Below are 17,790 nucleotides of genomic sequence, written 5' to 3'. Positions count from 1 at the left end.
TTCACCGACGCAAAGTGCGGTTTGTTTTTGTTACCGTCGATACCATCTAATTTTGGTTTGGCACCACAACGTGCGAATTCTTTTTGTTTTAAAAAGTATATTTATGATTTAGTTCCATGCCGTCGATAATGGCCAAATTTGCGTTTGTTTGCCGACGTAAAGAGCGAGGTCTTTTTTTATAGCTGATAGGTCTAATTCCTGTTTGATTGACACGACAACTAACTGATTTATATTTTGTTGTTTTAAATATGATATTTTGTTGTATACGAGTGTTGATAAACTTTAACTTTTTTATTTAGTTATGATGAAATAACACGATATCGATTAAATTCGCATCGGCTCGTTTAATATTGAGTATTTTGGGGGCATACTTATTTTAATTTCATGATTTGTTGTCGGTAACGATGATTCTGATCGAATTCTATATTTGCAATGAAGTAAATGTACCGTCAATACTAGGGGTGGCAATCTTGACCCATGAGTTGAATGAGTTGTATCAAAATGTATGAGATGGGTCAGAATGGGTCAAACTAAAAAAAGAAAATGATTGAAACGGGTCAAAACGGGTTGACATTTCTCGAGTTTTATTTATTTATTTATTTTTTATGAAACGAGAAAAACAGAGAAAACTTTTTGGTATTTTACTTTTTAAGTTTTTGATTTATATTTCGAGTTATAATTTTTTAATTATTTTTTTGAATTTTTTTAGTGAGGGGTTTTGAAATGGGATTTCAAACCCTCACCAAAAAATTCAAAAAAAATAATTAAAAAATTATAACTCTAAATATAAATCAAACTTAAAAAGAAAAAAACACCAAAAAGTTTCATCCGTTTTTCTCGTTACACAAAAAAAAACCTTTAGAAATGTCAACCTGTTTTGACCCGTTTCAATCATTTTTTTTTTTTATTTTGACACAGTCTGACCCATCTTATATATTTTAATACAACTCATTCAACCCATGGGTCAAGATTGCCACCCCTAGTCAATACCAACCAAGCATGCATTGATCGATGGGACAACTCGGCGAATTACTTATAAGTACTCTATTGGGATAGCTCCAATTAACCAAATCAACTTACAAATATGGACATGAAAATTATGGGTTTACAATTTAGGGGATGTTTGGGATTCTTTATTTTATCTTCTTATAACTTTTCATTAAGTTAATAAGTTACAACATTGTAATTTATGAAACTTTCCTTTCACAATATAAGCAATCTCAAACACCTTATTACTATTTAAAAAATTTATAAGTTATAAGTTGGTAGATATAAGCAATCCCAAACACCCCTTAATTTCACAAATAACATTCATCAAGTGTAATATTTACGCTTATATGACGTGATAAACAGAGAATTTCACACCAAAAATATAAGAGGAAAAAAAATGATATTTTAATAGATTCACATTGTCCAAACTTGAAATTATGGGTGTTTCAGGCTTATAAAAAACTATTATATTATTGTTTAACGCTTTATTTAAAAAAAATCAAAATGATTGTTTTTCAATTTTAAAAAATTAAAAATCTTAATTATAAATAAAAAAATGATATTTAAAAATTTTAAAATTGGCTAAAATAATGTTTTAAAAAATAGTTTTAAATTTCGTATAAGGTTATTAAAAATATAACTCTTTTTTTAAAAGGTAATATATATTTATTAAAACATATCTTTAATACTTTTAAAAAATATATAACAAAAATTAGAAATTATTAAAACTTTCCGAAGGAAATGCATTAGTCTCACGATGTAGTTAGTTTTAAATCTTTAAAAAAATAAACATTTATATTAACAATTTTAACTTGATAAACATTAAGATATATCTTGCTGAAAAAATAGTACACAAATAAATAAAAATGGAAAAATAAGATTACGGGTTCACGTCCAAGCGTGAAAGTGTATGCCAAGTGAGCTTGAAAATTATGGGCTTTCACAGATTTCTATTTTCTTTTTCTAAAAAAAAAAGAGAAAAAAAACGCAACGACCATTTTGGGGGTTCGGTCAAAATGTAATTTACCCTATCAAACTTTTTAAAAACTTTTCTATTCCATCCAACGAGGCAAAATCACACTTTTCGAATAGCAAATCCTTCTTGTCGTCTGAGGGTTTTCACATTTTCAGCAGCCATGTTAACCGAACGACTCACCATCCAAAACCATCATCAACCCTTACGGCATCGAACTGCACTCCAAAACAACCCAACCCAGAGACCAATCCATGATGGACATGGAGTATTCTGTTGCAGCAGTCGAGTCCATAATAAAGTACACGTTTAAAGATAAGAAGCTTCTAGAACAAGCCCTCACACATCCTACTTTCACTGACGGTCCGTCGTACGTACGGCTCGAGTTCCTTGGCGACTCTGCTCTCGGACTTGCGATCTCTAGTTTCTTCTTCTTGACGTACCCTGACATTGACTCGGGTAAACTGTCTGATCTCCGAGCTGCTAATGTTAGCAATGAGAAACTTGTTGGGGTTGCGGTTCATCATGGGCTTTATAAATACATCCGTCATAGCAACTTGACTAATAAGGTATTACGTTACATTATATTATATTCCTATTTTTTATTTTTAATATTTATTAATTTTTTAAAATATTTTAATTTGATTTTTTATTGGTTGTTGTTATTATTATTTATTATGTAATATACATTTTGTGACATGGGATGAACAAATGGTGCCAGATACATGTAGTACCGAATATCGTACCGTCGGTCCCAAATCGGTATTGATATTTTGAGGTTTCGGGAACGGTATAGTATTGTCTCGGTTTGGTAGTACCGGTATTTTCCCAAATTTGGCCTCCGGTGTGCTGGGTATTTTTGTTACCGGTATTGGTACTCATTTTTGGGGATTTTCGGTACCGATGCAGAACTCATCCCTAGTTTTGACATACCATCACTAATGCACCGGATAACCTCATACTCTTGGTAATTTCACTCCAAGTTATAATGCGGTTGAAGAGGTAGGTCCCAGCAGAGCCCAGTTGGACCCGCAAGACTCACCTTGAACAGGGACGTCTGCGCAATGACCAATTGCTCCAGCAGGACCCACCATGCTCAAAGAACCTTACGCGCAGTACGCCAGCTGTACCCGCAGGGAAAGCCTCCCAATGGTGAAGTACCCCGCCTGTTCCCGCAGCTGCGGATACAAGCCATCAGGGAAGGCTACCCGCACTAACAGCAAGGCTACACGCACAAGGCATTAGCTACTTCAGTAGTCACATGAAGGAATGAGCAAGGCGGGAATACTCCCGCCTAAATGAGCCAGTCCGTATGCTTCTTGAAGGTCTTTCGTACTATACCTACTAAGGTATGGGCGGAACAGACAATTTGACCAGAGCAGCCCATGAACCAATCACAGGGTGACAGCTCACCGACAACAATACGAGGAGGAGCACCCTCTAGTACTGTTTGTCACTATTAGCCGCTGCCTACTCACCAACCCTTACGATGGGACGTGCACAGCCTATAGTTGGTGGAACAGTGCGTAGCCGGCAGTAACGGAACAGTATACAGCCGACCTTTACTGTTGGCCGTAGCCTATCCACCAACCAGCATGGCCTGTGCGTAGTCCACTGTTGGTGGAACAGGAATACTATTCAGCCGGCTGTACCTTCTAGGAAACCTACCTTCGGCTATAAATACTCCAACACCTTGGAATGGTAAGGACATCATCTGATATCTCAATCTTATCTAGCAATCTCTTAATATACACTTATATTCAGAGCAATCTAGTCTGATTCTCACGCCGGAGGGTGATCACAAGGAGGAACCCCCCTTCTCAGTGACGAGCTTACGGTGTCTGTTTTGCAGGTCCCCTGAAGAACAACTCTCTGCTAGACCTCATCCTCGTGGGAAACATTACTTAACCCCCAGATTATCTATAATCTGTCCAGGGTTCACTTAGTGTTTCTTCATTGGCGCCATCCGTGGGACAAAAGCTAGAACTAATTCTTAGTTTTTTCAAAGTTTCTGAAGAAATGGTTAACGTTACTCCGGTCCCAAGACCAGTAAGTGACCAAGAAACCCCGGTGACCACAACCCCAGTAACTGGGAACACCGGCGGTTATACAAATCTTACGAACACTACCCCGGCTACCCAAGCAGGGGCAAGTGCAGTAAATATTCCACTGGGGTTCACTGATGCCCAGTTGGAAAAACGAACGAGGGTCCCTCGCCAAACACTAGATCAAGTGAAGGCGTAGGCCGAAGCACGTCAGAGAGAGTTCCAAGCAAAATTGGATGAACGCTTGCGTTCAGTTCAACAGGCTGACGAATTCGGCAGTACTCGCCAACATCTCAATATGAACAGTGAGTGCGAGTACTCAGACGACGAGAGGGAAGAATCCGATACCGACGCAAACCCTCGCCATAAGGCGAAAGGGAAGCGTAAGGAAACGGACTTCCAACCAAAAAGGAATTTTGGGGAAGCTTTTAAACCAACAAATGCGGAGTGAAACCCTCGTGACTTCTCCAAAACCTTTAGACCAACTGCTACAAATGCAGGAAAGTCAAAGTTCGCAAGGGACATTGCGGAAGCAATCGCCCCGAGAAGTGCCAAACAAATGTCCAACATTGGCACTTATGATGGTCTATCCGACCCGGACGACCACTTGAACAGATTTATTGCGGGGGCAACCGTCAGTAACTGGACGGAACCCACGTGGTGTTATATGTTCCAGATGACTCTGGTTGGAGCGGCCAGGGTATGGTTCGACCGTTTACCGGTCCACCACATTTATGATTGGGCGGACTTTCAGAATAAGTTCAGCCAGCACTTCAGCCAGCAGAGAAAATATACTGAAGAACAGTGGACGATCCTCAACTGCGTTAGAGAGGAGGATGAATCTTTACTAGACTTCATCACCCGCTTCAACTCCAAAAAGCTAAGTCTCGGCAACATAAGTGAAGATCTTGTTCGCGCCGCTTTCATCCAAGGCGCCGAATACCCAGAGCTTATCCGCACATTGACGGGTAAGGATGGCATGCCATCAACATGGGATGCCATCATGATGGCGGCAAAGCGCTTTGCCGAGACGGAGAAGCAACTGGGAAGGGATCTTCCCCAGAGTACACACCTCTACACGCAGAGGACAAGAGAGAACAATGTTCGGATCGCCCGACAGAACAAAAAGAGGAAGCTAGGTATCTGGCAGTCAAGGGTAAACTTTGACACCTCATCCAGCTCTCACCCTCTTGTTGGTGGAAGAAATCAAACACACCCTTCAAGCCAAAAGCACCGGTGGACGCCACTCACCAAAAGTGTCAGGGAGATATTTGCCACTGAAAAGCTACCATGGCCAAAGGCTCCAATGATCCGGCAGCGACCTAATGCGGATCAGAGTAAATCCTGTGACTTCCACGGGACAAAAGGTCATAGTACGGAAGAGTGTACATCCTTGAAGGATATTATTGAAGCATTCGTCAAGGATGGAAGACTGGCACACCTGGTGGCATCAATCAAGAAGGGAGGAAGAAACGACAACCGGTACCGAGGCAACGGACGAAAGCCCGTTGACATCAGCATCAACATGGTTCATGGTAAGATCAGAGGAAGAAAAAGGAGAACGACAGAACCATGTGCGTGGAAGGAAGCTGAGGTGCGCTTCCCGCGAGTGCCAGGAGGACCCAGCAAAGAAGGCCCTATCGTCATCAAAAGCCAGCTGGGGCACTACATCACTTCTCGCACTCTTGCTGACAACGGCGCCTCGTCAACGGTGATGTACAGGCAGTTCTTTGACAAGCTAGATGACGAAGACAAGGAACGCCTGGAAACGATCTGCGCCTCGATGGAAGGGTTTGATGGCAGCACAAACACCCCCTGGGTATCCTATCGTTCCCCGTCACTCTTACAGATGGGAAACACTCCCGCACAGAAGATGTGGACTTTGTCGTGATGAGGAAGCCACACCACACATACGACATTCTCTTCGGGAGAGACGGGATGGCAAGATTCAACGCCGTGGTATCCTCAGTCCACGGCATGATGGGATGGCCAACAGCTGAGGGTGTAGCGATGATCACCGGCATTCCCCAGGTATGCATCGCATCTGTCTCATCTAAACCCAAACCAAAGATGGCTAAACCAACCATCACTGAACCAGAAAGATGGGCCTTCAATGGCAAGTACCCTGACCAGGCCGTCACCATTGGCCCGACAATTGTTGATCCCACACGCACCCTACTCAAGCGCTTATTACAAAAAAACGCTGACATCTTCGCGTGGACACCAGCTGACATGACTGGTGTACCCCGAAGTAAGGCAGAGCATAAGCTCAAATGCGATCCGGCTGTTACGCCGATCGTACAAAAGCGCAGAGTAATGGGGCCAAAACAAACTAACGCGTGTAGAACCCAAGTCAAGGAACTCCTTGACGCAGGCATCGTACGCGTTAGTAGATATCAAACTTGGGTTGCAAATCCCGTTATGGTACCGAAGAATAACAAACAATGGCGCATGTGCATAGATTTCAAGGACTTGAACAAAGCATGCCCCAAAGATTGTTATCCGTTACCCGAAATTGATCTTAAGGTGGACTCATTGGCACCGTTCCGCCTTAAATGCTTCCTGGACGCGTATAAGGGGTACCATCAAATCCACATGGCCGTTGATGATCAGGACAAAACCGCATTTCGGACGCCCGATGGCACATTTTGTTACCAAATGATGCCATTCGGACTTAAGAATGCCGGGTCCAAATACCAACGCCTGATGGACAACCAGTTTCATGCCCAAATTGGGAGGAACTTGGAAGTCTACATGGATGACTTGGTCATCAAAAGCCCTGACCCAGAAGCGATGTTGAAAGACATCGAAGAGACTTTCAACACGCTCAGGAAGATAAACATGAAGCTCAACCCGAGCAAGTGTGCCTTTGGAATGGAAGAAGGGAAGTTCTTGGGGGTCATCGTCACTAAAGATGGCTTTAGAGCGAACCCTGAAAAGGTCGAAGCCATTATCAAAATGGAATCACCTACTACCATCAAACAGGCTCAGACACTGAATGGACGACTAGTGGCACTTAATCGCTTTTTGGCAAACCACGCAGAAAAGTCGTTTCCTTTCGTGTCAACGTTGAAAAACTGTTTAAAGAAAACGCACTTCCGCTGGACACCAGAAGCGGAAGCAGCTTTTCAGGAGATTCGGTCACGCTTGATCGAACTCCCAACGCTCACAGCGCCTAAAGCGGGAGAGGAGTTAATCCTATACCTTTCCGCAACAGATAGAGCAACCGGGGCAGTACTGCTAGTAGAGCGAAAAGGCATCCAGATGCCAATCTATTATGTCAGCCGTATCCTAACAGACGTAGAAACCCGGTACTCTACCCTCGAAAAATTAGTCTTAGCACTTATACATGCTTCACGCAGGTTAAGACGATATTTCCAGGGTCACCCAATCACCATTCTCTCCAACTTCAAACTTGCAAACGTCCTAGGCAAACCTGAGTTATCGGGACGCCTAGCCAAATGGGCAATCGAGTTGGGGGAATACGCGATAAAGTATAAGCCAAGACCAGCCATGAAAGGCCAGGTTCTGGCCGACTTTATTGCAGAAGTGCCTGCATCGCGGGAAAAAGATTGCCAGGAAGAGGCTCAACCCTCTCCAGCACAAGGCATCAATGACGTCTGGCGACTCTACACTGATGGAGCAGCCAGTAACGAGGGTTCAGGCGCAGGGCTGAAACTAACCAACCCAGCAGGCCAAGAATACACTTACGCTATTCGACTGAATTTTCCAAGTACGAATAACGAAGCCGAGTATGAGGCATTCTTGGCTGCGCTGAGAATTGCGCGTAAGATGGGTGTGAAAAACTTGGAAGCCCACGTGGATTCCATGTTGGTAGCCAATCAAATCAACGGGACGTACACGGCCGTGAACGACACAATGGCCCTGTACCTAGCACAAGCAAAATCCCTTATGCGCGATTTCAACGACTGCAAAGTCATACACGTCAAGCGAAGTGAAAACAAATCTGCGGATGCGTTAAGCAAGCTTGCATCATTAGCCTTCACCCACTTAGGAAAAGATATCCGCATTGAACTCCTCGAGGCACCTTCGGTCCCGCACAAGGAAATTTGTGTCATCCAAACCGGCACGGAAACGTGGATGACACCAATAATAAAATACCTTGCGACAGGTACACTACCAGAATCAAAAGCACAGGCAAGAAAACTACGCTGTAAAGCACTAAATTATCAACTCATCAATGACATCCTTTACAAACGTAACTTTCTTGGCCCACTCTTAAGATGCGTGGACAACCAAGATGCTGACTACCTCCTAAGGGAAGTACACGAAGGCATCTGTGGAGTACACGCAGGTCCCCGTGCTGTCGTAGCTAAGCTAAACAACGCGGGATACTTTTGGCCGGGGATGCATACGGATGCACTGGCGTACATCAGAAAATGCAGGTCTTGCCAGCTTTACGCACCCAACACGCACCGCCCGAAGAATGAACTTGTTCCAGTCACTTCTTCATGGCCATTTCATAAGTGGGCCATCGATGTGACAGGTCCATTTCCTACAGCAGCAGGAAATGTTCAGTTCTTAGTAGTAGCCATCGACTACTTCACCAAGTGGATAGAAGCAAAACCCTTAGCCCAAACAACCGCAAAACATATCAAAAAATTTATTTGGGAATTTATTATTTGTCTTTTTGGACTTCCACAGAATTTGGTGAGCGATAACGGCACCAACTTTGCTGACAAGAAGCTACAACAGTGGCTCAAAGAACTTCAAATCACCCACACCTTTACCTCAGTGGCACACCCGCAAGGTAATGGTGAGGTGGAAAGATCAAATAAGAGCATCGTCGAAGGCATCAAGAGAAGACTCTTGGAACACAGATCCGGCTGGGTGGACGAGCTTCCGCACGTCCTTTGGGCAAACAGAACGCTAAAGAAGGCCAGTACAGGAGAAACCCCGTTCAGTCTCACTTATGGCACTGAAGCCATGGTCCCGGTCGAAATTGGTTTACCCTCACCAAGGGTTTTGATTCAGCCAGAAGACAATGATGCGGAAAGACGGTTAGACCTTAGCTAATCGAGGAACGCAGAGACTTAGCCGCAGTGCGTGAAGAGAACTACAAGCGACAAATGCAAAAGTACTACAACACGCGGGTAAAACTCTGCAACTTCAAAGTAGGAGACTACATACTGCGTAACAACGAGGCTTCGAACCAAGAACGCCCAGGAAAGTTGGCCCCGGTCTGGGAAGGGCCATACATCATCAAAGAAGTCCTGGGAAAGGGCGCATACCGGCTCGAAAGGCTCGATGGCACTCCCATCCCAAGAACATGGAATGGAGCTCAATTACGCAAATGTTATATGTAGATCAATTCCAAACTTGTAAAGAAAAGGCCTAGAGCCACTTCTAATGGAAATGATTCTCCTTTCACAATGTGTGATAGCCTTACCTTTATACTTATGAACTTCCCACACTATTGTGCCGGTATTCACCGCATAAATGGGGGAAGAAGTAAGTCGTTACGTGTGGAAGGCGGCAAAACCCGCATAAACACAACGCTAAAAATGTTAAAAGTTTTAAGGAAAACCTACACGCAGGTCAGATGTAAGTAAAGTTTAGCCATCCTTGTAAGTGCAAGTGACGGTCTTACCCGCACAATCACGAACAAGGAAGCAAAACTTCAACCTATCATCTACCACGTTCAAAGGTTAACTTATTCTGAACACTTAGAAAATTTCAAAGGAAAAGATGAGGAAAACTTCCACGCAGGTCAGATATAAGTAAAGTTAAGCCATCCTACTAAGTGTAAGTGACGGTCATACCCGCACAATCATGAAGGAGGAAGCGAAACAAACTTATAATTTACCACGTTAAAAAGTTAACTTATCTAAGTACTAAAGAAATTGCTAAGATAGATCAAAACATGCGTAAAATAAACAAGGCAAAGAACAAACACAATCTTTATTTCATCAAAATTCAAATATTACAAAGAGCTATACAAAAGCAAAAATCTACGCTAGTGGTGGAAAGGGATCTTCAGAATCAAGCTTCAGGACCACTTCCACTAGGACCCGCTCCATCAGTAGAGCGTGGTGTTTCAAGGAAAGCTCTAAGGATAGCAAGCCCATCATCAGCAGCAGCGACTTCGTTCACCTTCTCCACCACCGGATGCGGGAAGGCGGCATACTGATTCACTGCTTGGTCGTAAACAGCTTCAGTATCAACATTGTACAAAGGAAAGTTGGAAGGCGGGATGCCTTTCTCAACGAACCCTAGACCAAGCAGGAAGCCGGCCTTTTCCCCATCCTCATGAGAAGCGTTGAGGCTGCGCTCATAGCATCGTCATAAGACGTCTCTGAGAAGACCCGATGCACAACCTACAAGAAAATATACAAGTATCAGAACCCTTTCTATTTACAAAGAAAAGCGTAAAGACATGAAAGCTTACCTGAGACAACGCTTCTCGAATAAGCCATTCCTTGGCAACCAGAGCTTCTTGGAGGGCAGCTTGAGTTTCGTTACGGGCGCGTTCGGCTTCACTCTTGTTGAGGTTGGCAAGCAACACTTCCTTTGCAGCAGCCTCTTCGACGCCCTTTAACTTCCGCTCAGTATGGTCAAGCAACCCCCTCTGGTCCAAGATCTCCTGGAGCTTTTTGGCGTCTTCCATCGCCAAGGCATCATGAGCCTGCTGGAGAGCCTCTAATTTGGCTTTAAGCTCTTCATTCTCCACGCGTAGAGGCTCAGCAACGGCTTCAGCCTTGGTGGCCCTCTCAGTTGCGTTCCTCGCAGTTTCCTTAGCCAGCCGAAGCTGTTCATTAACAGCTTGGGCAGCCTTGGAACGGGCCTCGAGTCGAGCCTGAACTTCAACCTCGAGGGCCTTGAAGGCCTTCTCCTTTTCCGCAGCCACTGCGGAAAGCCTTTGGTTCTCCTCCCGGACAGCCCGCGCCTGAGCCACTTCTTTAAGGCGAGCTGCTTTTAACTTGTCGTTTTCACGACAAAGCAGCTCGACGCGCGGCTGCATCCGGGCCAGGAGAACCCGAAGCTCATTGGTTAGCCTACCCTCCTGGTAGCTAGCCATGGCTTCCCCCAACGCACCACTGGGAGCAGCGTGACGAGCCCATTCCACGCACTCCACAGGGGTGCGAAGGGTTGTTCCTCGGCGAATGTTCCATCGTGGAACATACACTTCATTGGAATCCGACACTGCAAAAAACATAAAGCAGTTAGGAAAAGATGATAAAATATATATATATATATATATGAAAAGGGCCAAAAGAACCCTACGCAGGTGTAGGGTCAATAACAGGCCGATAGCCGCCGAACCCATCACCTGAACCCAAGGGAAATCCATCCAAGAGGTCAGGCAGATGGGAAGGTGGCAGAGATTGGCGAGAAACCCCATGCGTACCTGATGGATCGGCCGTCGTTGCCGATGACGGGGGCATGGTAGCAGCCGCCGCGGTCGCCGCCGCGGAATCCGCAACAATACTAACCGCCGGCTCGGTGAAAGATGCTGTAAAAATCGCACTCACAGCCGGCGGTGACGTCATCTCAGCTGGAACAGTCGGCTCAAAGGAGTGAGCAACTGAACCAGCGGAAGCAGGCGCAGGCGCCTGGGTCGACGCCTCAGGTAGGCTGACCAAGCCTACCTTCATTGGCGGAGAGGTACTCCTCTACGCTCCACCCTGGAATGCGTCAACATTCACGCCTGCGTAAAGAAGATAAGTGTTAAATGATAAAGCTATGAAGTTAAAAAACAAGAAGTTTGTACTTACGGGTTTTCTTGAGCCTAAAGGTACGGAGAGGCGGGGACGAACCCGATGGAGCCGGCCTCTTTGCGCCGGTTACCGTCGTCTTCTTGGGCTCTCCGGAGGTGACAGTCGCAGCCTCCGGAGCGGTGGTCTTATCACCACCGGGATTCCCCGCCACCTCTTCGCTCTTGGTCTCCGAATCAGACCGACGCGCCGGATCGGCAGTGGAGGCCACCTCCTTTCCCTTCCCGCCGGCAGCCTTCTTCTTCCGCACCAACGGAGGACCATCTGCGGATTCCTCATCAGAACATACGATTAGAGGAATTCCAGCAGAGGTTTCAACATTGAGGGGTCGAGGGTTGAAGAGCGCCTTACCTGGCCGCCTGGCGCTCAGGATCTCATGGCCTAGCGGGTAGACCTCCACGAACCGATCCGCAGTTTGTTCTAGGATGGGCAACTCGTTCTCGTCTAGAGCGCGAGTACCCATCCGAGCGGGACCGTCAGCCTCCCGCGGGTTCAGGAGCGACTGCAGGTCGTTCCCCTCTGAAATAAACAGGAAAAAAGTTAGAAGAAATTCAGAATCAACAAAAAGAAACAAAGCATACCGTAAGGAACAGAGTTCGAACCGTATTCGAGGACGATCGGAACCTTTTGCGCATCCGCCGCCTTCCACACCCGGCTCATCCCCAACATCACCATCCCGGACTCCGCAAACCGGTAAACCGGAGATTGGACCCGGGAAATCCTCGAAAACCATTCCGCCTCCTCGTAGTTGGAGGCGTGAAGGCTGGGAAGAGCTTGCCCGTTCTTAAACTTCATGGCAAGGGGGATGGCGCGAGCGGATATGAAGAAGAACTCCCGCTTCCACGCGCGAAGACTGCGCTCGGTCGGGCAAATCTTCAAACCCTTGATTCGGGTTATCAGGGTATACCACCCCTGGATGCACCTCCAAGTGTAGAAGGTCATCAGGCGGTCAACATAGGGCTCAATGCCCAAAATCCGGCACACCCACTCAAAGTGGCGAATCTTGGCGATCGCCATGGGGTGCAACTCGGTCAAATGAACACCGTGCCTCTCAAGGACACGGTAAACAAACTTTGTCAATGGGAACCTAAGATTCCCATAAACAAAGAATGCAGCATAAACCCCGATCTTGCCTCTGGGGGCATCGTACATCGTCTGATGGGGTTCAGGAAACTCAGGCTCGAGAGACTCGAGCATGAACTTCCTGACGACGTACCGATACAGATCGCCAGGCAGAGCACACTGGCACTCGCCAGCAGTACTCTTGTCATCAGCTGTAGAATCGAGATCACGAGACATCTTGTAAAAGAAGAAGAAAACGATTTCGGGAGAATGCTTGCCTGAAAAGGTGAGTATTCGCCGGAAATCGCTTAGAAGATGAAGAGATGAGTGAAAGTGTGGATTACAAAGAACCCTCTCCCCCTTTATATACTAATCGCAATTAATGCGATGCATTTAATGCGGAAGAGAGAGAAATCGAAGGTGCAATGAAACTATGACACGTGGCAAAAAGCAAGCTGGCAACAGCTGTTTACAGGACGCATACCATTAATTTCGCGGCTACGCGCCCGAAAAATCAGGCCCACGCGCCTGAAAAAGCGTCTGGAATGACCATGTACTGTCACGTCACCATAACTTCCTGCACGTCCTGACATAGTCAGAAGAAACCGTCGCACGACGTTTCAGAGGTTTGGACTGTTCTTATCCTTCCACCAACTCTTCGAATTTCAAAATTCAAAATTCAAAAAGATTCAAAAGTAAGCGGGAAAATACCCCTTACCTTGGCAACCAAGTAACCATAAGACAGGTGCGGGTACAGTGTCAAGGCAAAACCCTTCACATACTTAGCACCCGCAGGGAATTGACGCCAGGAATACCTTGGAAGTAAAGTAACCGTAAGACAAGTGCGGGTACAGTGTCAAGGCAAAACCCTTCACATACTTAGCTCTCTGCAGGGAATTCAAACCAAGAAGGATCTTCTGGGCCATGCTTGCGGAAACGGGAATAACACCCCCGCATGACGGGAACGTCGAGAACTGTATTGTTTGAAACTCCAAGATGGAATTGGTGGTTTTAGCATAATTGATCGCTATGTTGAAAACTACCAAGACCCCATGGAGAATCCACACAAGTGGGACTCAACGCTCCTGACGTGCGAGGAGGTTACAAACCTACCCGCTTCACACCCAAAGATCAAGCAGAAAAGTCGGGAATTTCTGCGTGACATCAGGAAAACCGCGGGAAGAATCACCACGGAAAACCTAAAAACTAAACCCTTTTCAAAACCCCTTGCTAAGTCCAAAAGTTCACCTCACTTATTAATAATTCATGAGAAGAACATTGGACTGGGGGACTTGAAGAGGTAGGTCCCAGCAGAGCCCAGTTGGACCCGCAAGACTCACCTTGAACAGGGACGTCTGCGCAATGACCAATTGCTCCAGCAGGACCCACCATGCTCAAAGAACCTTACGCGCAGTACGCCAGCTGTACCCGCAGGGAAAGCCTCCCAATGGTGAAGTACCTCGCCTGTTCCCGCAGCTGCGGATACAAGCCATCAGGGAAGGCTACCCGCACTAACAGCAAGGCTACACGCACAAGGCATTAGCTACTTCAGTAGTCACATGAAGGAATGAGCAAGGCGGGAATACTCCCGCCTAAATGAGCCAGTCCGTATGCTTCTGGAAGGTCTTTCGTACTATACCTACTAAGGTATGGGCGGAACAGACAATTTGACCAGAGCAGCCCATGAACCAATCACAGGGTGACAGCTCACCGACAACAATACGAGGAGGAGCACCCTCTAGTACTGTTTGTCACTATTAGCCGCTGCCTACTCACCAACCCTTACGATGGGACGTGCACAGCCTACAGTTGGTGGAACAGTGCGTAGCCGGCAGTAACGTAACAGTATACAGCCGACCTTTACTTTTGGCCGTAGCCTATCCACCAACCAGCATGGCATGTGCGTAGTCCACTGTTGGTGGAACAGGAATACTATTCAGCCGGCTGTACCTTCTATGAAACCTACCTTCGGCTATAAATACTCCAACACCTTGGAATGGTAAGGACATCATCTGATATCTCAATCTTATCTAGCAATCTCTTAATATACACTTATATTCAGAGCAATCTAGTCTGATTCTCACGCCTGAGGGTGGTCACAAGGAGGAACCCCCCCCCCCTTCTCAGTGACGAGCTTACGGTGTCTGTTTTGCAGGTCCCCTGAAGAACAACTCTCTGCTAGACCTCATCCTCGTGGGAAACATTACTTAACCCCCAGATTATCTATAATCTGTCCAGGGTTCACTTAGTGTTTCTTCAGCGGTGAACTTGAGGGACCGGTATTGACAACTAGGTTATGTTTTCTAAGTCTAACTGCATTGTAATTGAAAATGGTAATGTCGTGGACTATTGGCTAGCAAATTAGGGTTGGTCTATATAAACGGAGTTATGGTTAGACATTATAGAATAAATAATAAGAGGGATACATCACACGAGTTATATGTAATAATAGATATTTTTGAGTTCCTCTAAAATATATTGAGATTTATTTAATATTTGTTTCATGCGTGCTTATTTTGGTGAGATATATTAATTCGTCCTTAAGGAACTATGCGGTAAAGCGTGACTGATATACATGCCAATCATAAACTATGGCTTGCGGTTGATATTTGAGATTTTTGGTGTTTCATTTTGTTAGGTTTGGGAATTTTTTGGTAAAGTTGAGGAAGAAGAAAAGATGGCTGTGTATGGTGGACAGATGACAGCACCAAAAGTACTTGCAGATGTTGTGGAATCAATGGCTGGAGCAGTATTCATTGATTGCGGGTTTGACTTACAGTTGATTTGGATGGTGAGATCCTATGAGTTTGTTTATGTTTATATTTTGATTAATGTGTTTAATATGATGATTTATACAGATATTCAGAAGCCTACTTGAACCGTTAGTAATGCTTGATGTCATTTTGACTCAACCGCAACCTATTACAGCGCTGTACGGTGCGTGTGGAAAGGATGGAAAGCAGGTTGATATAAGATACTCGAAGAATGGTGAGTGCTTGTTTTTAAGAATGCAACTTTGGATTTGTGTAATTTTATATTGATTGTATATGCATACATCGAAAGAGATTCTAATATGGATATTACCATATCTAACCGATTTTAAACTCTTAGGTGGTAGAAACATTGCAAGTGTGTTTGTGGATAATACATTTATTGCATCCGGCTCTTCAGATTCCCCAAAGAATGCAAAGCTTCATGCAGCCGAGGCTGCTTTGTTGAAAATAACCAAATCTAGAAGTGGTTCACAAAACGATCTTGATTTCAACGAATTAATGGAAATTGAAGATGCCAAACAGAAACTACTTGAACTCTGTAAGAAGAAGAAGTGGCCAAAGCCAACTTACAAGTATGATTCTATTACTGAATACTGATTATTAATTATGAATTATCATTACCGAATCTTTTAATCTGACTGCTTTAGTTTTAATATAGAATTGAGCAAGCACTGGGTCCCAAACATGATAAAAGATACGTATCATCTGTTCAAGTCGAGCTTTATGGTACGATATTATCTGTAAAAGGAAGTGAGAGAGCTACGGTAAAGGATACTGACAATTCTGCAGCTTCATTGATGTTTTGTGCTTTGCGAGAGGCGGGATACACCTAACTATCTGAGTGTGGACATTTAAGGAACTAGTGTTTAACCTGGTAAGTCTAGCAAGTAATGAACTTAGTGTGTGGAAATTTTAGGAACTAGTGTTTAACATGGTAAAATTAGCAAGTAATGACTTTAGTGCTAATGCTGAAAAGTGGTATTGTTATTGTTCTGCCTGTAAACAATCTAATTAGTGATTTTTCTTGTCTTGCATCTAGTTGAACCAGTGTCTTGATTTGATCACATGACTGAAGATAGGCTTATAGGTTATTTGGCTTGATTCTTGTTGATTTGCCACACAAACAAGTGAACAACCAAGTTATTTGCTACACAAAACTAGAATTAACTTTTGTCTTTGGACCTGAATGAACAAAGGGATAGGAGTGATTAAGGTTGTAGACGAGATGTAGTTTTATCGAGTTAAGAGTAACTCGTGTGTGTCAAGTTTTATTAAGTTTGGAGCAATGAGTTGAGCTTGAAGCGTAGAAGGGTGGTAAAGAAGTTCGGTTTATCAAGTTACTAGTAACTAAGCTTTGTTTATGGGTTGGTTTGAAATTACGGAACCAATGCTTGGTTTGGTTTTGCGACTAGTTTTTGTAAACTTCTTTTAAGTGCAGTTTAGGAATATTCAAATCATAGCGATTGGTTTGCTTTGATGTTTTTACTTGAAACCGGCAGTAAAAATTTGAACCGGAATGTAGGTTTTTCCCCTATGTAAATTAGTATATTATTATTAAAGCTGAACAATACTCGTGATTTAAGTTTTTCTTAACAATAATATCCTCTAAGCCGGTTTTTTAAGTTTTAAATGTGAGGCATTAACGATTGTTTCTCTTATTAGTATGTTATTTGTTTTTTCAATATATAATGACCTGTCGGTAACAGTTTGATTTGGTTTAATTTTCAAATATTTGGTTTTAGTTTATGATGGTTAACAATTTGGCTTATGGTTTCATCTAAAAACTGTCCAAATCAGACCGTAAACAACTAAACAAGTAAGTTTTATATATATATATATAGGATCGGGACAATGAGAGAACCTTTTTGAAATTGAGAACTATGAGAACCATTTTGGGCCACAAAAAACCCAAAAATAAAAAAAAACATAAAATAAAAAAAACACAAAAATAAAAAAAGTAAAAAAAATCAAAATTCTTATTTTATCATTCCGGTTTCATAAAAAAAACTTTGTTTAGCTAAATTATATACACATATGTATAATATATACATATATGTACATTTACATGTTTTTTTGTACACATGTGTATAATTTAAGATAAATGATTCTGTACATATGTGTATATTACGTAACTAAAGATTATATAAAATTATACATATGTGTATAATACGACGTTTTTTTTATTTTTTTTAATGAAACCGGAATGAAAT

General features: G+C 43.8%; 1 protein-coding gene across 1 annotated transcript; it reads left to right on the top strand.

Moving 5' to 3' along the window:
- Window positions 1-2,126: 2,126 nt before the first annotated feature.
- LOC143563960 (ribonuclease 3-like protein 2) lies at window positions 2,127-17,262 on the top strand. The gene is made up of 5 exons (XM_077051375.1): window positions 2,127-2,532; window positions 15,445-15,597; window positions 15,665-15,794; window positions 15,918-16,152; window positions 16,239-17,262. The coding sequence occupies exons 1-5, from the start codon at window positions 2,218-2,220 to the stop codon at window positions 16,411-16,413; spliced, it is 1,008 nt and encodes a 335-aa protein (XP_076907490.1). The 5' UTR covers window positions 2,127-2,217; the 3' UTR covers window positions 16,414-17,262.
- The last annotated feature ends 528 nt before the right edge of the window (window positions 17,263-17,790 follow it).

Source organism: Bidens hawaiensis, unplaced genomic scaffold (assembly GCF_021521415.1).
Source record: "Bidens hawaiensis isolate Kalapana, Puna unplaced genomic scaffold, B.hawaiensis_p1.1 tig00021674_1, whole genome shotgun sequence".
Lineage (NCBI taxonomy): Eukaryota > Viridiplantae > Streptophyta > Magnoliopsida > Asterales > Asteraceae > Bidens > Bidens hawaiensis.
This window is presented reverse-complemented; position numbering and strand designations above follow the sequence as displayed.

Coding starts and splice junctions, on each gene's coding strand:
- LOC143563960 (XM_077051375.1), top strand. CDS start 2,218: ATGATGGACATGGAGTATTCTGTTGCAGCAGTCGAGTCCATAATAAAG. Junction 2,533..15,444: donor ATAGCAACTTGACTAATAAG/GTATTACGTTAC, acceptor TCATTTTGTTAG/GTTTGGGAATTTTTTGGTAA. Junction 15,598..15,664: donor ACTTACAGTTGATTTGGATG/GTGAGATCCTAT, acceptor TGATTTATACAG/ATATTCAGAAGCCTACTTGA.